Source organism: Ziziphus jujuba, chromosome 6 (genome assembly GCF_031755915.1).
Source record: "Ziziphus jujuba cultivar Dongzao chromosome 6, ASM3175591v1".
In the NCBI taxonomy this organism is placed as follows: Eukaryota; Viridiplantae; Streptophyta; class Magnoliopsida; order Rosales; family Rhamnaceae; genus Ziziphus; species Ziziphus jujuba.
In genome coordinates, this window is record NC_083384.1 from 9,619,501 (window position 1) to 9,644,641 (window position 25,141).

The 25,141-nt window shown below is 34.9% G+C and overlaps 4 protein-coding genes across 7 annotated transcripts; 2 read left to right on the forward strand and 2 right to left on the reverse strand.

The window, feature by feature from the left end:
* Positions 1 to 2,424: 2,424 nt before the first annotated feature.
* Positions 2,425 to 7,146, reverse strand: LOC107431075 (uncharacterized). Of its 2 annotated transcripts, XM_048463812.2 has the most exons (5): positions 7,017 to 7,146; positions 6,471 to 6,753; positions 6,076 to 6,385; positions 3,953 to 4,068; positions 2,425 to 3,232 (listed from the first exon to the last, which is right to left on the reverse strand). In XM_048463812.2, the coding sequence occupies exons 2-5, from the start codon at positions 6,591 to 6,593 to the stop codon at positions 2,783 to 2,785; spliced, it is 999 nt and encodes a 332-aa protein (XP_048319769.2). In that variant the 5' UTR covers positions 6,594 to 6,753; positions 7,017 to 7,146; the 3' UTR covers positions 2,425 to 2,782. The 2 variants fall into 2 exon arrangements, with proteins under 2 accessions (XP_048319769.2, XP_015897437.3); XM_016041951.3 differs by lacking the exon at positions 7,017 to 7,146 and having other exon boundaries at positions 6,471 to 6,966.
* A 2,067-nt stretch (positions 7,147 to 9,213) lies between these two features.
* On the forward strand, positions 9,214 to 10,993 carry LOC107431074 (pentatricopeptide repeat-containing protein At5g41170, mitochondrial). The gene has a single exon (XM_016041949.4). The coding sequence runs from the start codon at positions 9,260 to 9,262 to the stop codon at positions 10,790 to 10,792; it is 1,533 nt and encodes a 510-aa protein (XP_015897435.3). The 5' UTR covers positions 9,214 to 9,259; the 3' UTR covers positions 10,793 to 10,993.
* On the reverse strand, positions 10,932 to 14,004 carry LOC107431076 (uncharacterized). Its single transcript, XM_016041952.4, has 7 exons — positions 13,655 to 14,004; positions 13,463 to 13,540; positions 13,047 to 13,153; positions 12,313 to 12,390; positions 11,992 to 12,093; positions 11,580 to 11,661; positions 10,932 to 11,359 (listed from the first exon to the last, which is right to left on the reverse strand). Exons 1-7 carry the CDS (start codon positions 13,809 to 13,811, stop codon positions 11,241 to 11,243), a joined length of 723 nt encoding a protein of 240 aa, XP_015897438.1. The 5' UTR covers positions 13,812 to 14,004; the 3' UTR covers positions 10,932 to 11,240.
* A 1,291-nt stretch (positions 14,005 to 15,295) lies between these two features.
* LOC107431083 (B3 domain-containing transcription repressor VAL2) lies at positions 15,296 to 23,190 on the forward strand. Of its 3 annotated transcripts, none has more exons than XM_016041963.4 (13): positions 15,296 to 15,675; positions 15,853 to 15,982; positions 17,364 to 17,445; positions 17,544 to 17,645; positions 18,153 to 18,808; positions 18,960 to 19,056; positions 19,210 to 19,384; positions 19,805 to 19,881; positions 19,960 to 20,385; positions 20,861 to 20,910; positions 21,225 to 21,338; positions 21,413 to 21,480; positions 22,200 to 23,190. In XM_016041963.4, the coding sequence occupies exons 2-13, from the start codon at positions 15,879 to 15,881 to the stop codon at positions 22,982 to 22,984; spliced, it is 2,736 nt and encodes a 911-aa protein (XP_015897449.3). In that variant the 5' UTR covers positions 15,296 to 15,675; positions 15,853 to 15,878; the 3' UTR covers positions 22,985 to 23,190. The 3 variants fall into 3 exon arrangements, with proteins under 3 accessions (XP_015897449.3, XP_015897450.3, XP_015897448.3); XM_016041964.4 differs by having other exon boundaries at positions 15,864 to 15,982; positions 20,068 to 20,385; XM_016041962.4 differs by having other exon boundaries at positions 15,297 to 15,675; positions 15,864 to 15,982.
* The last annotated feature ends 1,951 nt before the right edge of the window (positions 23,191 to 25,141 follow it).

Below are 25,141 nucleotides of genomic sequence, written 5' to 3' on the forward strand. Positions count from 1 at the left end.
CATTTGCCTCTGGATACCAATTGGCTGCATCTCTTCCATTCTTTTTATTGACTTGTCGTGCCATGCTTTTTCTTTGTTGAATAGTTTCAACTTTTTTTTTTTTTTTTTTTTTTTTTGGTGTGTGTGGATAAGATGAATAGTTTCTTCCATACGAAACTATATTTGATGCTAGTGAAATCCCATCTAGCCTTTCGCCGCTGGAAGTGAAATATAGTTGCCAAACAGAAGGAAAAAGACAAGTATTAAAATCTAAGTACTGCTACATTTCATATTATTCAAAAAAGACAATCTATTCTCAGATTAGTGCTCCAAAAAGATTGAAAAGCAGAATGTAAAATCGGTAAACAATATCCAAGGTGGTTTTCTTCCCCCACCAACATCTACCTTCCATGTCACCCACCAAAAACGAAAAAAGTCATTAAAATCAAACCAAATTTTTAATTTCCAAAAATGAAATAGAAACCAATAAAATAATAAAACTCTACAGCTTAAGGAACAGCATGTCATGCTCTAGAAAGGAGAAACAACAACACCCTTTTGCTTTATTAATACTCACAAAGCTAGTTTTGGAGGTATCTTTTGCTTTTTTGCAAGAATTCCTTCAAGCCCTAGAAAAACATGATTAATAATTTAATGACTTTAGCATTTTTTTTTAAAAAAATATTCAATCATGTCCATTTCTGCGTACTCCACTCGCTCTAATCAAACATACTCCAATGCACTCCTTCAAAGCAAAAAAACCGAAGTGTCGAGTATGATGATTTAAAAATGTGCTGTTTGTTCAAGTATGGATAATAATTAATCCTTAGATTTGAAGCTTTGGTTTTTAATCAAATGGTGTTGGACACAAAGGGGGAAACCTAATCAAACGTGGTTCAGACACCATCAAAGCACCTCACATGGGGGTCCTCAAAAGCACTTACAAGCTTTTTTGAAATAGTAGTATTCTAGTGCATGGCAATCATGCTTTTGTCTAATGGGAACTTTTCATGCTTTTGGTTGCATCCGTCATGGATTGCCAAAATATATATATATATACACACACACACACACACACACAAACACACACAATCAACTACCATAATGTTGATTTATAACTACGCAATGTGACATTATAATTACTTGAAAACAGTGAATCATTTGCAAGGCTGTAAATAAAAATTGACATGCTACTCGAATATATATACTGTAAAAGTGACCATATTACTAATGCTGCATTATTGTTTATATTTGAAGACACATTCAAAATGTCTAGGTATGGAGATTCAGCCATAGAGTAGAAAAGCCGGTCAAAGTGAGTTACGCACCCAGAACAAGAAGTGAAAAATAAAAGAAAAAGGAACACCTTGGAAATTGATGAATTAGAAGGAGATTTTTTTTAAATATATATATTTTTTTTCCTTTGTTTCTTTTCTGTCTACTTTATCGAGAAACAGAATGATACACGACCCCCATACTGTATACTCCCACTAAGAGCCCGTATGTGATATGAGAAAGTAGAGAGGAAAAGGCACTTGGATAAATGCAAGACTCACACTGCATAACACCCTCAACTTTAACCCCTTTTTTTATTTTTTTTTATTTTCATCTCTTTAATAGTGCATGAATGCATGTCTAGTTGGAACAATTTTTTTTTTGGTCTAATATAAAAATAAATTACGGATAACTGTAAAATTCTAAAATAGTGAATGCGCACAAATCCCTGGTAACCTGATAGATATTGATCCACAATCACATCAAGAGTATATCCTTCAGACTAGGAATGTATGTTGGATTGGACATCTGTGAAGTGACACCAAAATCATGGGACCAGCTGACAAAAGGCCTAATATATCATATCTACTGTTGGACAACTTATGCGGGGTCCATTATTTTATTTGAATTAGTGACACCCACTATCTCCAACTTTGTTCCCAGCAATCCACATATTAACCCAAAAATTTGTTCAATATTCACTCTACACTGCTAAATTTCCCTCATTGCTCTTCACGTTGCCTCCTCGGCTCCACATCTCACTTGCCTCGTCTTTTGTCAATGTCAGTGTCACTTCCTCCTTTCTTAAATACCATTCTTCATTTCACCTTCGTAGAGACAAACCATGCTCCAAAACTAATGCCTTTCCAAAAATCTTATAGTTGAAATAATGCTGCAAATTGATATTTAAAACAATTTGAGGAAGTACGAGGCTTGCACCACGCAATCTAGGATAAAAAGACAGTTTTGATTTACAATTGAGTTGGCACACACTTTGAACATTGCCACATACTATTCAAATAAGCCACGTGATAATGTCTCATATTGCCATGTAGCAGAATGGAAGTTGTACCGGCCACACCGTGAATTTTTCACGGAATGTGCTCATTCTATTACGTATTTGCAGTGAACCTATTCCCATTGTCCTGTGTCAGCAAGAATATAGCCATATATCAAATGTTGCAGACCTTGCATAGTCTATTGTCATTATATTTAGACATGAGAATGGAGAGAGAAGATGATGAAACAATAACAAAGATAAAATACAAAAGCAAAAGAAATATACATTTCTAAATTCTGGTAAAAAAACCAATCAATATTACGGACTTTTTTTTTTTTTTTTTTTTTTTTTACCACCCTTCTGGGTTCTTGCTATCGCATGTTAACCACTAATGTAAACGCAGGCCAAATGTGACAAAAGGATTTACATTTAATATCTCCGAGTATCCTATTTTGCTGTGTGTTTTGTCTGTCCATGTTCTTCTAGTTCTGCTTTTACAAATTTTTGTTGGCCGTGTATATAAAATAACTAATCATTCCAGTTGTTTTCCCAGCCATCTTTGTTCGCCGTCCTAGAAGTAAGGCCATTTGCTGAGATGCTTCCTACATGACCTCCTGGTGACTTCACTGCTTTGTCTTCATCCCAATCGTCATCCCAACCCTGATCCCAACCTTCTGCTGTCTCCAAATCTGTAGCGGAAACAGTTTCCGCAATGCCCATCTCAAGCTCCTGATATGGGACTCCATCCCTATTCTCCCGTCTCCTCTTCCTGAACATACAGCAAGCCCATGTCACCCCGAAGATTAGCACTGTCAAAATTAATAAGTAGGCACCGTTGATTGGGGTTACTAGTTGATCATATGAAGGGAGCTGCACAGCTCTCCATGCAACTGGAGAATCCATAGGAAGGACACATTTTTCCTTTGCGGCTTTTATAAATATTTGGGCTCCTTTTCCATTAGAATGTGATATATTGATCTGAACAAAGAAACAAGAAAACAAATAGGACAATTCTACTTAGAAAAATGGTTACGTTCCCCACATATAGCAGAAATGCATTTTCTTGGACCAACCAAAGCTGAGATCATTAACAAATTAAAAAATGGACTCCTAATAAACCCATAAGTGGATATTATGGAAAAAGGTATGACCCACTAACAAGCTGGCCATATGATAGATCTTTCAAAGATGTTAGATCCGAGCCAAAACTGGCAACATCAGAACCAATCTTCTTTCATCTAAAAATAATGGCAAGAAAGGGTTTAATCTATTTACATCCAAACTTTTCTCACTGGTCAGTGGTCTTCTGCATATCTTAGGTACCAGTTGTAAAACCCTAAAGAAATCATCTATTTCAAGCAATTGCCACAAAAAGATTTTCATCCAGGAAAAGCAAAAACATTTACCCTCACAAAATATGTGTTGCATTGATGAAATTCAGATGTATGTCAGATAATTTTGGAAAAACAATTTTGAACTGTTCTAAGTTCTATTAAAATTAGTTTGACAAAATTCTTTTCCTGCTTCCATTCATAGTTTCCGTTATGCAGAAGATGAGAGAACATTTCCCTCCTGCCCAAACTAAACAATTAATTCCAAATCTTTGATAGAATAATTAGATCTCATTAAGTTTCCAAGACAATTAAGTTAGTCCTTAAACCAAAAAATATAAAGAAAGCAGCAGAATAGCAACCGTACCCTTTCACTCTGGTGTTTGGAAATGTTCAGAACCGTGTGAAAACTTTCTAAAGAAATATCTGCCTCCAAAGAACTTTCTCTTTCATTTTGGATTACAACAACCAGCTCTTTAGAAACTGCAGAATGGCAAAAGAATGTACATGAAAAACTTGAACTTACCAAGAAATTTGAGGCCATATAGCACACTAAATTTTTTTTTAGCTGTAATTTAAGAGCATAAAATGCCAGGAAATAACAGAATGCTGATATTAGCATTTGATTTCAGCATAGCACCTGCTTGTGCTAGCAATGAGAGACAAAACTAAACTCACACTATACTGCAATGTAGAGAACATTTAAATCAGATTAAAGCTTTAGAAAAGGCACACAGTGTAGAATACATCTTAAATACTTTAAAATAATGATACAATCCAGTTACATCAAAAGGGTCTACAAGTCTACTCCCCAAAATCTAGACATGAAAACATAGCTACATAGAAAGTTTGGGTGCAGGTGAATTAGTATACAACTGTAATTCCATAAGAATATTTGTAGTGAAGTTCAAAGAAGTCAATGGTCATAGAATAAGAAAGAACTACAAGATTATTAATGTAATAGGGAGAACTACAATACTATCAATGTAATAGGGACTGAAGCATTTTGGAGCCCTTTTTTAAAATAACCAATACAGAAAAGACTTGGTCATTATTTGGGAAATATGAAGTACAGAACTTTGTTAGCATCTATTCTGACACACCAATTATCCAGGTACAAATTACAGCAAACATCACCGAGTACAAGTCCGTTTATCAAGCAAATTGCAAAACACAAAAAATTAAAAATTAATATATTCTTAGTAACTTATCCTGAAAGGCATGATGAAACTTATTGACTTGCCATAAATCAGCCTTCTACAGCTTGTTAGTTCTCATCCAATGATTAATCCTGCCATTAAACATATGAAATAACCTCCCTTATTTTCAGAGGGTCCAATAAAAAGTTTACTCTGCTAGCATCTATTCTGACACACCAATTATTTGGGTATAAATTATAGCAAACATCACCGAGTACAAGTCAGTTTAACAAGCAAATTGCAAAACATGAAAATTTAAAAATTAACATATTGTTAGTAACTTATCCTGAAAGGCATGATGAATCTTATCGACTTGCCATAAATAAGCCTTCTACAGCTTGTTAGTTCTCATACAATGACTAATCCTGCCATTAACCATATGAAATAACCTCCCTTATTTTCAGAGGGTCTAATAAAAAGTTTACTTTAGTTCATGTGTGGACCTTTTTTCTTCTCTGGGAGAAAAAGTGTGCTTGTCCAGACAACCAGTAATATCGCTGAGGAGCATAATAAATGCTCCTCATTGATTAGAGAAAATATAAGATAATAGTTTCTGCAAATGCCATTAATTATGACCATTCATCTAAATATCAGAAACTCCTCGACTAAGTTTGGCTTTTTCCAAGTATGAATTAATTGACTAGGAAATAATTTTCCAACTAGTTAATGCATAGATAAGGTAACAGAATATATATATATATATATATAATAATGCATGTATATAAATATATATATATATATATATATATATATGGTAATAGAATATTGAATAAAAAATAAAACACAAAGATATGGAAATAGAAAGAAATGAGTTTTAACCATCTAGAGATACATAAAACGAACACATAATATTCTATAGTATCAGTACACTATCATTCTATACCAACACTAAAGAAATAGCTCTTACAAAGGCACAAAAGCACCATATAAAATGCAAATAATTCCAAAGTTTTAAGCAAACACCATTGCGAGATAGCTAAAGACGTTATTGTTTTTTTTATTTCATTTCAGTTTGCTAATTTCCCATAAACAATTCCCCAATTGATTATAAACATAACCAATTAAGAACATAAGCATTTAATTCCACAGTTTTAAAGCAAACACAGTTGACAGAAAGCTAAAAATGTTATTGTAGTTAGTTTCATTTCACTTTGCTAATTTCCCATAAACAGTTTAAGCTATAATCAACATTAACATTCAAGCATAATAGAACATTCAAATCCAATTGATAATAAGCATAACCAATTAAGAACATAAGCATTTAAAGAAGTTGGATAACAATGTGAATTACCTTCATCAAAGCTTTTAATGCAAGCAACCACATTCTTAATTGTCTTGCACTCCTTCACTGACACAACACAAGTTTCAACATTCCCATGTTCTGAACTGGGTTTATTCTCATTCTTCTCCTCTGGTTTAGCAACTTGAGTGGGTGGAATTGCAGGGACTGTTGTATTAGGACTCTGTGGAACAGGACTAGCTTTCTTCAAATCATCAGGTACTGGAGAACCAGAGGTTTTTTTCTTCTTTGTTCCATCATTTGGTATAGGCTTCGGTTTCTTGCCCTGTGAAACAGGACTTGGACTAGGAATTGGAGTAGCCTAACCCAAAAACAAACAAACAATCAAATAAATAAATAAATAAATTTCCATAGATAGACAGAGAAAAGAACAGCAGTGGAATTACAGGTGAAGTATTGTTTGGCTGCGCTCCAACTAACTTTCTGATGTTCGAGAGCAAAGAAGCATCGGAAACATCCGCAACAATCAGAAACAACAAGAACACTGCCACAACCGCATTCCTATCCATCAAAAATGATAAAGATCCGACCTTTTTTCAGATCCGGGGTTTAGCTTGCTGATATCAAAACCCTAGAAATCGCTGCGAAAACCGGATCCGGATATTCATACTTTCCGGGGAGGGTAAGTTAGCAGCCTTACCGAATTTCAGAAATTGCTCAGAAATCACGCTGAGAAAAATAAGGGGTGGAAAATTAGATGATAAAATAGGAAGAGACCCCCCCAAAAAAAAAAAAATCTAAGACCTTTGAAATAAATAGGGTTTTTTGGATTCAGATTTTTGTATGAAATAAATTCAGCTTTATGCCTAGGGTTTTGGGATTTGATATTCTTGCGCTCTGCTGTAAAGCCAAGCGGTAGTTTGACAGAATTACCAAAAAAAAAAAAGAAAAAAAAAAGAAAGAGCAGTTTGACGCTTATAAAGTCAGCTTACCGGAGTCAATACGCTTAGAGAAGACCAATCGGAGAGTCTGAAACGCGTGACACGTCGAACTAATAAAATGGGCCATCGTGGGCCTACTTTCATGCCTTGAACTTCAACGGCCTCTTTTTGGGCAACCCAAATGACAATATTGTAGATTGAAGACCCAGAAGGAGGTCCATGTCACAAATACTTATCTTTATATATATATATATATATATATAATATTTATAATAAATAAAAAATAAGAGTATTTATTTGGCAAATAAAAAATCCAAAAAAAAAGGGGGAAAACAAAAAAGCAACCGACTAAAAATTGGTTGGGGGTTGGCTTGCACGATTTCAGAAATGCTCAAACTCAACTTAAGTTTATTAAATTTTGAAATACTAACTCAGAGGTTAAGTCAAATCATTTATGAAATATTCAAGTTTAATTTGGATGAGCTTGTTTTAATATAAAATTTTAAAATTTTAAACAATAAATATCATTAAATTTTTATTTCGACACTAAATTATTAGTAAATATTATTTATTTTTATTAATTTTTTGAATAAAATAAAAAAAATTGTAAAATTAAACATAAATAAAATATTATTTATGTATTATAAGTATTTTGTATGCTTATATTAATAAAATAAATTTTTTATAGATTTATATAAATAACAAAATTTTAAGTTATTCATAAATTACTTACCACCTTAATTTCTTACTCAACATTGACTCACAAACTTTATTTTTTATTTAAGAATGGCTTATTTTAATAACAGTTCAAGCAAACTAGAACAAAGCCGGGGACGATATACAGCCAGGAAATTGATAGTTTCGTTTTGGACCACATATGGAACTTTAAATTTAGCTTTACTACTTTTGTAAGTTTTAAGCTTCACTAAAAAACTGTAAAAGAATAAAACATAATCTCTCCATTGCAATAAAGAATAAAAGTTTATTTCACTAATCATTTTTTTAATCAAATTTCAATTTCATCTAACTATCTTTTATTACGTATTTTTATATAGGTGAATTAATAATAAAACCCAAAATTTGCAAAAAGTACTTTGGTATCCATGATAATTTCTCATAGGCATATTAAAATAAAAATTCAGGACCATACTGGTAATTATTGGGTGACAGGTGACTGCAACACAACATTAAAACGTTTTAGACAGCGTTTGGAGTTTCCATGCAAGCGATGGTGGTTAGTGCTGAAATGTAGCAGATCAGGATACCTTGCTCTTTCCCTTGTCCTTCTTCAGTTTTGGCTTTCCCATACCAAGACAAAGCCACAAAACCATAACTCCAAAAAGCAAAAAACCAACCCTTTAAGCTTCCATTTTATTTATATATATTCTTTATAAACATGTGAGAGTTTGGAGTAATTCAATGCCAGTGAAGTGAAAGCCAATAATCATATATGGAGGAACTATCAGTGATTATGAAGAAGTTTGGGGACGAACAGAGCAATCTATTGGATCAGTTTGAGAGGCTCACCTTTGAGGTTCAACTAAACCAAGCCATTCTGGGTCGAAGCCTATCTGAACCAAGCACCATGGGTGGGTCCAAAATGCCACTACCGTCCAGTATGGCTCAACCACCAACAGCAGCACCACCACCTCTGGTGTCACAGGTCCGACAAGGGCGTCGTGGGTGGGGTTTTCATAAGGTATTGAAGAAATTTCTGAAACCCATTTTTCGAAGGAAGGGTGGCAGTAGTGGAAAGAAGAAAATGCCTGCAGATCCAAAAGATCAGAGGTATTTGAAGGCATTTAGTAGATCTATGCGGGTTTGAATCCTGAAGAATCAATATTTTTGTATCTACTCTATATATATATATATATATATACGCTTGTTTAATTTTTCTCTGATTTTTGTTGTTTGTCTCGAGCAAAAGAAATACTATAATTTACTACATTTACTCCGAATTAGTAAATGGTTTTATCCACCGTGTTCTAAATATGTTCTCGCTCTTCGAGATTTTTATTTAAAATCAATTTTAAGACATATTTGTTTGTTTGCAAACCCAACAAGACAGAGACAAGAACTGGATTGATAAACAGGGATGGTACCATCTTTTTTCATGTTATCATTTTTCTGCTTTTTGTTTGCTTGTACACGACGGCATACAAAACGACAAAATGATATAAATCATAGGAATTTCATTTTTCTTTTATAACCTTTTCCTTTTTTTTATTTTTTTTTATTTTTTGAAATGGCAATAAAGTAAGTCGTTGAGGCAAATTGATATATTAGCGCCATCGATGATAAGCAGTAAAGCATCATCAACCTTGACTCTAATGCCTTCTACTTTTTGTGTACCTTCCACATTTACTCATTATCCCTCTTCATCTCCTTTGGTCAGAAACCCTGTTTGCTTTAAATTCACCTCTAGCATCATTAATGACGGAATTCCATCGTCATATACTACCAATCCAACAAGGAGAATCCCATCCATTGTGCTCAATCTCGTTAAACGTAACCAGGGTGTTGATAAAAGACCCAACAGATTGCAGGTAACAAATCTTGTTGATAGAATTAAAGCGTTACCCACCAAAGAAAGAAGTGAAATTATCGCAAAAGTGGAACAAGTTAGTAACTCTCTGACAATATGTGAATTCAATGATCTGCTCATGGCTTTCGTCGTAGCAGAAGAACCCGACCTTGCATTGAAGTTGTTTGCTAATATCTCATCTTACGGTTTAGTGCCCGATTCTCAGACGTTATCTATCATTATAAGGTGCTATTGCAAGAACAATAATCTTGATGAGGCCCAAAGAGTTTTAGATGATATGGTAGAAAATGGGCTTAATCCAAATTTTGCAACCATAACCATTTTCATAAATTCCCTATGCAAAAAGGGTAGGTTGCAGAGAGCTTTGAAGGTTTTGGAGGTCATGGGTAGAATCGGATACAAACCCACGGTTCAGATATACAATTGCTTGTTGAAGGGGTTGTGTTATGTGGGCCGGGTAGAGGAAGCAGTCGATGTATTGCTGGAAATCAAGAAAGGTGAGGTGAAACCTGACATTTATACATACACAGCTGTTATGGATGGATTATGTAAAGTGGGTCGGTCAGACGAAGCCATGGAATTGCTTGTTGAAGCATTGGAACTGGGTCTGAAACCAGACGTGGTCACTTTTAACACTCTGTTTACTGGGTATAGCAGGGAGGGAAGGCCATTGGAGGGCATTGGAGTTTTGAAGCAGATGAAGGAGAGGGATTGCAGGCCTGATTATATAAGTTATAAGACCTTGCTGCATGGGCTCTTGAAATGGGAAAAGGCTCGGGCAGCGGTAAGGGTCTATAATGAGATGGTGGGAATTGGATTTAAAGTGGAGGAGAGCACCATGAACACTCTTGTGAGAGGGCTATGTAGGACATCCTGCAGAAAGAAAGGCTTGTTGAAAGACGCCCACCAACTGTTTGAGAAAATGAAGTGTGAGGGTCTTGTCATTGACCCATCTACATACGAGCTAATGATCCAAACTCTTTGCATTGGAAAGAAAACTGATGAGGCTAGGATCAATTTGAAGGAGATGATTGAAATGGGTTATTCCCCTGGAAAGGTCACCCTCAACAATGTAATTCAAGCACTTTGTGAAGAGGGAAAGGTCATTGAGGCGTTGCCCATTTTGGTTCATGCGAACGAAGAAGGAAGAGTGCCCAGTAGTTTTTCTTACAATCTTTTGATCGGTGAGCTTAATGAACAGGGGAACAAGTTGGGTGCTTGTAACGTATATGGTGCAGCATTAAAGCGAGGCATGATTCCCAGTAGGAAGCCACGACAATGAGGAAAGCATTGTTTAAGCTCACAGTTCTCAAATGTCATTGTCAAAATTGTTGATAGATTACGACTGTTCAAACAATGGAACTTCTGTATCATAAATTCATAAATTTTGTTTCGATTAAAATTTTAATTTGAACAATGGCTACTGAAACAGTGTAGATTTTGTACTATTTTCCATATTTAAACAAATCAAAGTTTCTATTTTCATAGTTCAATACAAAAAGTACATGAATTCTAAACATGAGGCAAACATTGTAGCAGAAAATTGGGGGCTTGCAAAGCACCGGCTAACCTTGACATACATTTCTCGTCCAGTAAATATAGAAGTCTAATATACGGTAAAAAAAAGACAAATGATATACATTTCTCGCACCCAGTGAAGATAGAAGTCTCAAATATTGTACCAACGACAAAAATTTCTGGCTAAAGCAAGGAAATGTCCAAGGTAAAATCTATGCACGACTCATGTATTGTCCAGTTCTCGTATCTACCAATATTTCATCGCCTGTATTTACAAATAATGGGACATTGACAACAGCACCAGTGTCAAGAGTTGCTGGCTTCGATCCACCTGGCAGCGTAATTTCAGATTATAAAAATGGAAAAAGTATGACATTGCTATTGGTGTTTAGAATTGAAACAAAGAATAATATCTGGTGGGGTGCAGAGAGTGTGTGTATGCAGAAGGACAAAGATTCTCCCTCCAAGTTTTTATGAAAATATTTTTCACAATATTCTTATTTGGCATATTACATTTGGTCCTCAAAAATTAGCAAGAGAACCGACATTACCTTGAGCTGTGTCGCCTTTAAGTCCAGGATCGACATCCACAACAGTGAGCTGCACTGTGATGGGGAGTTCAAAATCAATAACCTGCAACAATACCAAAATGCAAATTATTTAAGAAAAATACTAATCAGATTAACCATCATTATTCTTTTTGGTAATTATTAATAATCATTATTTGTTCCATATCAACAAAATCATTTGTATATTTGTTTTTGCTTATTAATACCACATGTATAAAAGCAAGCATATGAAAATAACCATGAAACAAATGAAATTGGTATCAGTAATTTGAAAGCATGGTTAAAATGCCGTGTCTATCAGATGGTCCCTTCTTCACCACCTTTAGGGATGTCACAGTTCTTCCATGAGAAGACTATCAAGAATAAGCATAGCTTAAACGATTTGGATAAGTACCTTTCCCTTCCAAAATAGCAGATTGCAGTCCATTCCTTCTTTCAACCACTTTGTCTTATCACCAACATCCGATTCATTTAAACGAACTTCTTCAAATGTGCTCTGACAAAAGTGAAAAATACACATCAGATAGGAAAATGACACAAGTTGGAACTAATAATTTAGATGCATTGTCAGATTCCTTGGGGCTTGGGTCATGGGAAAGGATTTGATCCTAGAGTATACATTCCATAAGGATAGAATAGGATGTTGCAACTAATGTAACAGGAACATAATTGCAAAAGAACTCAATGGTCAGATGATGTGAAGATTGAACAATACCAGGTCCATGAAGACGTACTGGGGACCATCTTTGTATGTGAACTGTTTGGTTTCCTTAAAAACATCTGCCTCCTCTATCTGGAAAGACAATAAAAAATGAGAAGGAAACATCTTTTAGTTTGAGCAATTCCATTGATCAATGAAACTACGATTTATGTTGATAGATAAGACAAGACTACACTGTCATTGTTGTATTGGCACAATGCATGTCAACATCATGTAGCATAATACTCTAACTATTAAACTACAGGTAAATCCAAATCCAATTGCGCTGCACACAAAATGCAAGCTGAGGCAATGCTAAATGCCAGTATGCTAGCCACCTCGATACGGTGGTAGGGGTACCAAGTAGCTTAAGGCTTTCCAATTAACATGAGAAACATTCTTTAGATTAAAACTGCTGGAAATGACAAGAACATACACCTTGGTAAGTTTGCAAACAATTTTGCACATTAAATTTCCGTTTTTATAGTTAACTTGATTTGCTCATATATTTTGTACCTTAACTATGACTGTGGCATCTTAAAGAATGCTCTAATATGACAATTAGCTAGTTGTATGGCTTGAAAGAGCTAAGTCTTTTGTTTTACTTTTCAGAGCAACTTCCACATATCAATAGCAATATCACTTGCCAGGATGATTTTTTCGGATGTATATTAACCAGTACTAACTTACGAAACTTAAAATGCGCCAGCCAAATGATTTATAATATTTTTGAGTTCAAAAGACTTTACCGTTGCTCCAGCTCGAAATGTTTTCTCAACCGTATTTCCTGTTACATAATTACGCATTTTGGTCCGCACGAATGCTGCCCCTTTTCCGGGTTTCACATGAAGAAACTCTACAAACGCCAACACGAAGCAGAACTATAAAAATTCAATTTACAAAAAAAAAAAAAAAAAAAAAAAAAAAATTTCAATTTACAAAAAGTAAATAGATTGTTGACTTAAAAGAAATATAAGACTTCTCCTAGCGAAAATCTCAAAAATAAATCAACAAATGAATAAACAAAAACTTAATCAAGATTCAAGATGATGAGTGACCCAAGTTCATCAACCAAAATTAGGCCTATTGTGTGAAAACCAAACTGAACACAGACTAATTACATATAGAAGTAAACCCTAATAGAGAAATAGAGAAATAAAATTACCCAAAACTCGCCACGGAGCTCCATCTACTTCAATGTTGGAACCCACTTTAATATCATTGCTAGAGAACGCCATAATCCCTGAAGGGCATAGAATTATCAACAGCTATGAAATTACATTTTCTACATAAATTAAGGAAAATGAGCGAGAAATTAAGTGAAAAGAGAACCAAAGCGAGAACCGAAGGAGTTAACTGGGAAATATGGAACGCGAAGACGTGCGGGAAAATTTCGGCACTGTAAGTACGGAAGACCTGGATAAGAATGAGACTGAAGAAAACGGTGATGGACGTCTGAGAGGTGAAGAAGAAGCAGAAGAGAAATGAAACGTTGCTGCCATTCCCGCCACCATGGTTCTATAACTGTAACTGGAGGCAACTGACCATGGAGTTTAACACTACAGCAGATAGACCAAACCAATTTTCATCTGTATTTTTAGGCTGCAATTTAGATAAGGACTGGGGGCGGAGGCTTTCACGCACCTCGTATTGGGCTCGGAGTTTGGGCCTGCCTTCTCTCTCCCCCACCCTCTAAATTGCCATTTCCGGTTCTGGCCGACTTGGCTGTCTCCTTTATCACTTTTTTTTTTTTTTTTAATAATAAAAAAATTAAAATGATATTTTTATACCTACCAATGTTCGAATTTGTAAGTTAGTACTCAAATATATCATTGTTTTTTGCAACATTTAATAATTTAGTTATGTTAGTTATTTAATATGTTAAGCAAGTTAAAAAAAAAATAAATAAATAAATTTGAGAGAGATCAAGTCAGACAAATAAAACTACCCTAAAAACAAAAGAATATATGTTACTTTGAATATAAATTTTTTATTCTCTTTTTCAAATATTTCGTTTGGTAGTTTTATAGATGTCTCAATCTGAAAGATATTATAGATGGAAAAGTAGTATTGGATAATCAACGTGGGTGAGAGAAGCTTACATAAAATCATTAGATTAATTTTCTTAAGATACGTGGTCCACTTACTCCTCCACCAATCATCACCGTTCATCATCTCCTCCTCAATTTTAGTTTATAAAATAATTAAAAAAAACAATTTAATGATGATAAGGTGATGTAATTACTTGTTAATAATTTCGTTGAAGTTGCGAAGTCTACGAAAATCTAAAAATAAAAGAAAAATTATTTTTTTAAAAAGAAATTTCCAAAACAGTGAATATAATAAGGTTACTATTATAATCAATAAGGACGAGGAATTTTAATCCAGACGTCATGGGAACGCGTGCGACTAACCTGCGAGGACAGTGACTCATCAGTTATAAGCGTGACTGCTTAGTCAGCTAGCGCGTGGGTTGGCGTTTCTCTTTCAGCGTGGTTGGTAACGCACTTCCAGGCCACCTAACATCATTACCCACTAATTATGACGTCATAATCGAAGAAAAATCAAACGGTTCGTGATCGTTGAAATCAAGACTTTCAAATTTCAATCAAGATTTTTAGAATTTTTTTGGACGGTGTTACGACTCCAAGACGACCCCTTGGAACGCAGATTCCACGCCCGCACTTTGTTGTCGTATATGGGACTCATCGGCTCAGCCGTAAATAATCATCAAGTTCGAAGGGCATTTCCGTAACTTCATTCTCTGATACTTGTTGCATGCGAAATGCGCGATTGGATAAAATAACGCTTAGTGGCGCATTTCACGGTGCTGTCCTGCCGCCGTATTTTTCACACTTATCCTACTTATGTGTACATTTTTTTTTTTTTTCAGAATTTTAAAAATATTTATTTACTAATTTTTGAGAATTAAAAAAAAAAATAACATTTTGGAATTTTTTTTTTTGTTAATAATTTTGGTTTTTAAGCTAAAGGGTTCCCCAAAAAAAAAAAAAAAAAAAAAAAAGAGGTGGGCGAGTTGGCCGAGTCTTGAAGCATCATCATCGTGCATGCATTTTGCGCCTCTCTCTCTTTCTCTCTCTTTCTTTCTTTGTTTCTCTCTCTATAAGTCTCTCTTTTTTCAACTTTGCATGCACACGTCTTCTTCTTCTTCTTCCAAAACTCGATCGCCGATCCAGTCGCCGGAATTTGCACGTCAGTCTATGATCCAACGGTTTTGCCGGTTCTGCTTTCATAAATTAGCGATCAGAGTTCAATCGCTCTTAAACTCTGAGACATCGTAGAGATACACGCGACACCTCTTTGACTCTTTTCGGCTAATGAAGTGGTTCTGGTGTTGTTCAGGAACAAGTAGTTGAAGTAAGTTTGGCTCTTTCAAGTTTTTACGTTTTGCTTTTCGCTTTGTAATTTTGCTGTTTTCGTTGACGAATTTTGTGTGTTTGTTATGCCGTAGAGTTGGAATTTTGTGTGGAGGTTAGGGCTTTATGTGCGAGCTTTTTATATCTTTTCTGTGTCAGATTTGATTGAGTATTGTAGAAATTTTGCAGGATTTGAGTGTGGGAATGGCTTGCATGAATGTATCTTGTGGAGCGTCGAATTCGATCGAATGGAAAAAGGGCTGGCCTTTGCGATCTGGTGGATATGCTAATCTATGTGATAAGTGCGGGTAGTTGCCAATCTCTTTTTTTAATATTTCTATTATGTGAAATTTAACGGACAGTGTATTAGGAATTTTTTTTTATCTTTTTAAGATAAATTTTATGCGTCTTCGATCCATATGTTCTTTTTTTGCAAAGCATTTCTTTTGTTTTATTGTAATTTTAGTTTTAACTTAAGTTTTGAGATTTTATTTTTTTATTTTACTTTATTTATTCAATTTTTATTTTTTATTTTTTATTTTTTTTGAGGGAATTCCTCTTTAACGGCCTACTTTTCTGGATGTGTCTCCTTTTATGCTATTTGCGGTCATGTGAAGGTTTGACTTTGATTTTCTTTCCGTTTTGACTAACTCTCATCCAACGTTACCGTATGACATTTATATGTTTGTTTCAAATTAATTGGATTTAATAAACGCGATGTTGCCCATAATATTCAATGTACTTTACAACTGAAGATAATTCAAAGATGATAATGATGGTGGGTTTGCAGAAATAATTTCATCATGTATATACTGAATTAAGGGAGGCCACTCATTCAAATGTAGTCCTTCTTGTTTCTTTTCTGAAGAGAACAGAACCCAATATGGCTAGATGGGTAAAATTTAGTGACAAGTCTGGAAATAACAACCTTGGTAGGATGGGATTTGGAAATGCCCAGGGGCATGTGAGGAGAGAAGACTAGTTGTGGAATGGATATAAGAGAACAATTTTAGATGGGCACTGTGGTTTAATATGTTGAGTATAAGTCAGATTTTACTTCTCATTGTAGATTCATAACTGAATTAGGTCCTTGTTGCCCTCTTGGAGCACAGGCAAAAGCCAGCTACATTACAGGCTCATCCCCCTTCTATTCTTAGGAACAAGGGAACTTGATTGTCTCTTGGTCCTAGCCACCTTTTCTCTCATCTTTCTTCTGCTCTCCAGAAGGCATGTGTTCCTTCCAATTATCACTTTTCAAACACCTAGGTGTCTTTCAAAATAAGTACCAAATTTTATATAATTCCTGTATTTTATCAAATATTAAATTGAATTAATTACTTATGCATTAAAAATAACATTTAATATCTGTTGTTGCTGTTACTTGAGCTGTGGAAATTTGAAAAACCTTTGAAAGTGAGACTAATGAATGGAATGAGATTGCTTCAATTTGACAAGGGCCTATGAAGGAGGGAAGCAACATTATTGCCATGCTGGCTTTAGTGTTGACCTTTCTATCAAAATTGTTTTCTTGTCTTCTTCAATTGTTTATATCATGTTATATCTATGATAAACCCATTAGATAATTTTTTTCTTGGCTATTGTGGATGATTAATTTGATATGTTTACTTTTTAAATTTGAATGGTCTTCACCACATAATATCAATTCTTGATTCAATGTATGTGCTCTAGGTCTGCATATGAGCAATTTATTTTCTGTGACATCTTCCACGCAAAGGAATCTGGTTGGAGGGAATGCACTTTATGTGGCAAGGTGATGCAATATTCATGATTTTCAGAATTTTTGTTTTGTTTTCCTGCCTTCTTCTTCTGAATTTCCAGTTCAAATTTAACAATCTTGGGTATCCACAGCGTCTCCATTGTGGATGCGTTGCTTCAAGGTTTCTGCTTGAGCTACTAGATGGCGGAGGTGTGAAGTGTATAAACTGTGCAAAGAATTCAGGACTTCGCTCTGTAAGATCAATTTACATAATTATATATGATACAAAAAATTCTGTGTAGACCCATGTTCCGTTTATGAGTGTCTTGATGTTTGATTAATCAAGTAATAATTTAAGTAGATCTTATCATCACATCAACCTTAAAGTATCTAATCTATAGGTGAATTCACAATGTCCTTAACCTATTTCTGTGAGGAGCCAGAACCTTGGATGTTAGTTTGACATGCATTGTCAAAGATGACACTTCAGATGGCCTGAGCTTTTTGAGGGTGTATATGTTGAGGCTGGCCATTTGCATAAATCCCACGAAAATAAGAATGACAAAAAGGAATTTTAAAAAAATGTTGAAGCTTTTAGAATCCAATTATGGGCAATATGTCTGTTTTGAGCATTGTACAGCTATCTCTGACGTCTTTACAATTGGTTGTTTCTCATGCATATTAAGACTGTAGTATATGGTGACAATATTGTACCATTATACCTCAAATATAAGTCTTGCTGATGAAAAACATTCATACAGATAACAAATGATGAAAAGCCTAATGGACCTGGCACATCCAAAGTCAGTGACCTGCAACTCGGTTCTGCTAACAACCAATTAGATGGTAGTTTTGAACAAATAAAGGTTATGCAGTTGGCTAATGATACACAGGGTAATGGGCTTAGGGACTTGCTTCAATCCCAGAAAGATGACTCAAATGGGTTGTTTCGGAAAATGAAACAAGAGGAAGTTCCACAGTCTGTCAGTGAGATTAGAAGTACATGTCTCTCAAATCTTAATCAGGCATCTAATGGATCATCTGAAGCTTCCAAAGCAGAACTTTGCAAAGCAAATATTGGGACAAATGATATATATGAGTCACTGCCACACACAAATTTGAGTATGACTCTTGGTACTCCTCTAGGAAATTTAAATCCTTTCCCTGGTGCTATTGTTGATGAGAGGGAAAATAGTAAAGCATCTCCACCATTCTTACAAGGGGCCAGGTCTCGGCATCTTTTGCCAAAACCCCCAAAGTCAGCCCTTGCCACAGGTTTGGAAGCAAATACCAGCATGGCATCACAGGGACAGATACGTGTTGCACGGCCACCTGCTGAAGGTCGGGGACGCAATCAGTTGCTCCCTCGTTACTGGCCCAGAATTACAGACCAGGAGTTACAGCAAATATCTGGAGAGTATCCTTCATTTTGTATTTCCGTAACATTTTTTTAGTCCTGTTTTCTCATTTCCTGCAGAATAATATGTTAAATGTTTTGTTTGTTCACGATCATGATTCGTGACTATAGCGAACTCCAAAGCTTTTTCCTTGACCTTGTTATTATTAAGCTCAAATTCGACCATTGTTCCATTGTTTGAAAAGATGCTGAGTGCTAGTGATGCTGGTCGAATTGGTCGTTTGGTTCTCCCAAAAGCATGTGCAGAAGTAAGTTTTCTGAATTTATTTATCCTAAAATTTCAATTGATTTTTACATGCTAATCATCAACATTTTTATCTTTGTGATAAATAATTGTAACAGTAAAATCCTTTTAAGTTAGTGATTCTTGTTTTATATGGATTGAATGGATCACCTTGCAGGCATATTTTCCTGCTATTTCTCAACCTGAGGGCCTTCCTCTAAAGATTCAAGATGTAAAGGGAAAAGAATGGGTCTTTCAATTCAGATTTTGGCCTAATAATAACAGCAGGATGTACGTGTTGGAGGGTGTAACCCCCTGCATCCAGTCCATGCAGTTGCAAGCGGGAGATACTGGTATCTTTTACCGACTACAAGCACATCATTGATTAAATACCTATTTAGAATATGCATATACAAGTCTTGAATTATGAATAGATACCCTCCTTATGAATTTCTTTTTGTGAAAAGCTTGTGTTGTGAATCCTTTTGTTTTTTGTTTTACTTCTACCTACATTGACCATTATTTGCCATTTCAACATGTATTGTTTCTTTTCCTTTATCTTTTCTTGAGAGAACAAATGTATTTTAGATCCCAGTGGATCAGTTGAGAATTGCTTAATCATTACATATCTCTACTGTCTACTGCACAGCTAAGTTTTTATTTCTTTTTTGAGTATTCTTTCTTGGAAATGGATCTTTATCACCTATTTTTTCTTCCCTCCCGAGTGGAGGTTAATTTAGGGTTAACCTTTTTTTTTTTTTTCTTTGCCACAGTGACTTTTAGTCGTATGGATCCTGAAGGAAAACTTATTATGGGGTTTCGGAAAGCATCGAATTCTGTGGCAATGCAGGTATAAAGCCCTTATCAGTTATCATATTAGAAACCTGGATCATGTAATATTAATATTACAAATTATCAAAATAAACAGGATACCCATCCATCTGCCATTCACAATGGCGGTCATTCAAGTGAAACTTTCTTTTCGGGTGTTTTTGAGAACCTACCTATAATAAGTGGTTACTCTGGCCTTCTTCAGTCGTTGAAAGGAAGCGCGGATACCCCACTAAATCCACTGTCGAAACATTTGACTTCAGCTTGTGCTGATATAACCTGGCATAAGAGTGAGAAGCATGAAGGCAGGACAAGGGAGGGCTTGCTGTTGCCATCACTACTGGTTCCAGAGAAGAAAAGAGCTCGAAATATTGGGTCCAAAAGTAAGAGGTTGCACATTGATAGCCATGATGCTCTGGAGCTAAAACTTACATGGGAAGAGGCACAGGATTTGCTTCGTCCACCTCCAGCTGTTAAGCCAAGCACTGTTGTTATTGAGGATCATGAATTTGAAGAATATGAAGTAAGCAATTCTGCTATGTATATTTTTAAATTTTTGCCTGAAACTTTTTTTCTTATTTCTTTTAGTGATTTTTATGCTCCAATTTTCTATTTAAGTAATTACCATCATCTTATGCTCTATAATGTATGGAACTGGAATCAGACAGTACATTGTTTGACCTGGTAACCTGTTGTCACAATATCCAAGTTGACATGGAAATAAGTATTAAAATCTGCATTTTAAATATCCAGATTTAAATATAAGCACATATCTATAAATATTCACCCTACATGTTAGAAAGCAATTTAGTTTTATTGACTTTAGGGTATCGTGCTACTTTGTGGGTGTAGTTGTGTTTTATCTGATAATAAACGTCTATCTTGACTTTCTAAGCACTGTAGTGGAGATCTACATAAATTTGTAAATATTTGATACACAGTATTCTTAATTCTCAAGAAGTATGTTTTTGTATATAATAAAATGTCTGTTTTGCCAGGAACCTCCAGTATTTGGGAAGAGGAGTATTTTCACTGTTCGTTCATCTGGGTAAGATTATGTGATTATCTGTTAATAAAATTTAGTTGCTATGGTCTATCACCATTGAATATTGAAAATCCTCTTGATATTGCCCCTTTTTTTTTTTTTTTTCTTTTGGCACCAATTGCATCAGTCTAAGATGGTAAAATCTTTATTTATTTTATTGAAAAAATGGTGTCCACTGCTGATGTTGGAAGGAAAGCCTTTTCTCCTTTTCTTACAATCCTCCTGATTCAGTTCAATGTTTTTTCTTCATGTGCTTTATGTACACCTGGGTTCTGATTGAATAACTGATAGTTTAATCTTATGAACTTGACTTCTAGGGAACAAGAGCAATGGGTCCAGTGTGATGGTTGCTTTAAATGGCGAAGGTTGCCTGTTGATGTACTTCTTCCCTCTAAGTGGACATGTGTGGACAATGCTTGGGATCAAAGCAGGTTAGCAATTGGTTTTTCTTTGCTAGCTTCTTCATGGATCAGTGTTTATTATTTCTGAAAATTTGTATCCTCAGGTGTTCATGCTCTGCACCAGATGAATTGTCCTCAAGGGAACTGGAAAGTCTTCTCAGAATGAATAAGGGTATGTTTATGCTTCTTAGTGTGATCTATCACAAATCATTTCTACATCTACATGACGTTTTTAGTTTGTGATAGTTGTTTATAAACAATTGCACTTTGAGGAATTCTATACATTCCAGTTTGGTTCTGATTGCTAGCAATCTTAGTTTGGTGGTGCTGAATAACTCATTTCTGCTTTCGAGATAATTAACTAGATGCAGAGTTTTATTAGATTAACTTGTGTATTTGAAGACATGGTGCATCCCCCATACATGGTCTGTTCTCTCACTTAATTGTAGCATGATTTGGCTAACGAAAGAAACATATTATTGGCTTAAAAAAGAAGAATAACAAGAAGATAACGAAGAACCTTATGACTTCTGAGTGTCTATGAAAAGATTTTGTATTAATTTTTATTTTTTATGCATGTACCACTGGGCCAGTTCAGTAGGTCAAACTCTAAAGCGGAAAATTAAGGTTTCTACAAACTTATTAGTGTCTGCTCAAAAATAATGTCATAGGATTTTCAGATTAACTTACGTATAGTTATCATGCAAAGTCACAATTGTGCACATCATCGACTATGAAATAATATGCAAAAACATAATACATTATGAGTCGGTGGCTGATTGCCTATAAGTTCTTTTTGTCATGGTTTTCTTTGCTTTGATGTTTGTTGTATGTGTCCAGGCAAAGCATATCGAGACTAACACCTTCTATTTATTTATTTATTTTATCTAGAATTTAAAAAAAGGAGAACTGCAGCAACAAACCAGAGGCTATCCCAAGAACATGAATCTTCTGGTCTTGATGCTTTGGCCAATGCTGCAATACTAGGAGACAATGCAGCTGACCCAGGCACCACATCTGTTGCTACTACAACAAAACACCCTAGGCATCGACCTGGTTGCTCATGCATTGTGTGCATCCAGCCTCCTAGTGGCAAGGGCAAGCATAAGCCTACTTGCACATGCAATGTGTGCATGACAGTAAAGCGCCGTTTCAACACATTAATGATGAACAAGAAGAAACGACAATCGGAGCGTGAAGCAGAGATTGCCCAAAGAAATCAGCAAGCATGGGCCTCTAGAGATGAAGCAGAAGTAGAAAGCTCCTCTAGGCATGTATCATCACAGCTTGATCCTTCGGATAACGAAGCCAAGTCTGCAAACGAGTTAGAATCCAAGAGCCAATCTAAATCAGCTGAAACTGCAAAGGAAAAACTGGACTTGAATAGCCATCCTGGTCGAGAAGAAGACTTGCAAGCAGGGTCAAGCAGAGTCAGCATGATGAGTCTTCTTCAAGTAGCGAGCCGTCCTTTGGATACATATTTGAAGCAGAATGGCCTGACAAGCTTGATACAGGAGCAACAGACAAGCTCAGCAACACATGCACTACCTCAAGTCACTACTGAGAGTGAAGGACAACGAAATGAAGATCCCTGTTGTGCTTCTGGTGTTCAGGAGCGAGAAAGTGGGGATGAGGAGCAGTGCGAAACAGATCAAAACCAGAGTGATCCTCTTTGATGAAGGTTCATATATATATATATATATATGTGACCTTTTTGATTTTTTGGTCACCTTACTTTTTTAACATAGATATTATTATAAGTTTTCTTTCATGGGCTGTCTATATGTTTGTTTATCTAAAGCGTGCATGCTTCTTTCAATTATAACCTGACTTCTACTGTATAGACAATTTTTTCAAGAAAAGAATTACAGTGTTGTAAAAATGTATGGCATTTTTTTTTTTTAAACCCCTTTTTGTTTTGTATATGACCCAAAATTTAATTATCAAACCTACGATTCACACCAAGTTCCCGCCCCTTAGCCACTTTTAGCTGCATCTGTAGTGTGAATGTAAGAAAACTAACGAGGTTTGATTCTATCTAACCGTTTTTTTTTTTTTTTTGGTGAATTGGTTCTAACAAACTTCTAGATTCACAAGGGGGTGGTGAATAATACAAATAAATCTAACACCGTTATTAATTTTGTTAGAGATTGTTTTCGAAACATTCTAATAATGTATGATCGAAGATTGATTATACACTTCCAATGAAAAAAACATTTATGGACGATTTGTCAAAAGAAGCTCTTGTCAATTTCATTTGTCAACTTAATCATCTCTACTTTTATACTCAAGAGGAGAAAAGGACATTTCGCTACCCATTTATATACTGTGTCTAAATTACATTTGCCATAATAATGAATTTTGATTAAACACAGTTTTAGCCACAAAATTTAACACTTTTTAGTTGTCTTCTTCTACCTTTTTTTTTGTTTTTGGGTGGTGAGGATAGTTGGAGTCAAAAGGCCAATTAGGGTGGAATGAGAGAGAGGAGAAGTTTTTGTTTTCTTTTTTTTTTTTTTTTTTTTGGTAAATTGAGAGAGAGAAGCTTGAACAACGAAGCCAAACCTCCTTGAATTTTCGGGAAGGTCTTGTACGCCATAGGTCACGTACCCATAGGTTTTTAATGGTAATAATAACTCATCTAAGTCCACGTGCTCCTTTTTTTTTTTTTTTTTTTTGGGTAATGATTCTTTTTCTAATTAACGTCAAAAAAGTCCAAATTCAACTTCCTTCGTTTTTTGTTAATCAAATTCAACTTTCTTCTTCTTCTTCTTCCCTTTTTTTTTTTTTTTTTTTTCATAATTCGCAAATTGCATAATTCAACTTTCTTCTTTATTACTTAAAAATTTCTCGTTTTAAATTGGACAAATACAAAACGTGACAAACAATTCTTATCTTCATCTTTTTGAATCCCCTTTTTTTTGGGGGGGCTGAATTTGAGTCTGTTTCCATTTGGCTTTAAATCCATGTAATTAAATTTGTCTGTCAAACAATGAGAGAACACGGCGTTAATTTAAACCCAAAAACAAAGACTTTTTTTTAATTTTTTTCTGTGTTTGATCTAAGGGTGGAAAACCAAAACCTCAAATAATAGGAAATTAAATGCAAAATAAAAAAAAATAAAAAAAATAAAAAAAAAACCTCCAAATTCGTTTTGGAAGTCTTAATAAAAATTTACAGAGTAACCCAATTAATAAACTCAACTCAATAAGAAAATGCTGTAGCAAAAAAAAAATTAAAAAAAAAAACTCAATTAGAGAATGTAACAAAATAAGATTCCATGGTCATAGAGACTTGACTCTCAATGCTAGATCTATGTATGAAAATATCGGAGGCAACAACAATTGATTAGAACTTAGAACAGAAATGAAGTAGTAGATTGGAAGATTCAACGTTTATACAGAGAATAAATAATTCAAACAAAATATTTATATTTTTCTCTCTCTCGATAGCTATATATATATATATATATATTGATATATATGATGCATGCATAGACTAACATAAAAAAATAATAATAATTAAAAAAAAAAAAGTGATGTCTTCCCTAACCTATTACGTAAAAGAGCTTTCTCGTCGTCCTTGTTGGGCTTTCAAGTAGTCAAATACAGCGTGTTATTGGCCCACGTTCGCCCGCCGAATTCAACCTTCCAGCCGCTTTCCTTATTGCTTCCCTCTACCTTTCTTTTCTATTTTTTTTTTTTTTAATGTTGAATTTTCAATTAATCAGTCAGATAAAACTAAACATACTCTTAATTTATCCTACTTTTCCAAATCATTTGATTTAAAGGAAAATATTTAAGCTTGTTGAATTCAAAATTGACTGCTAAATA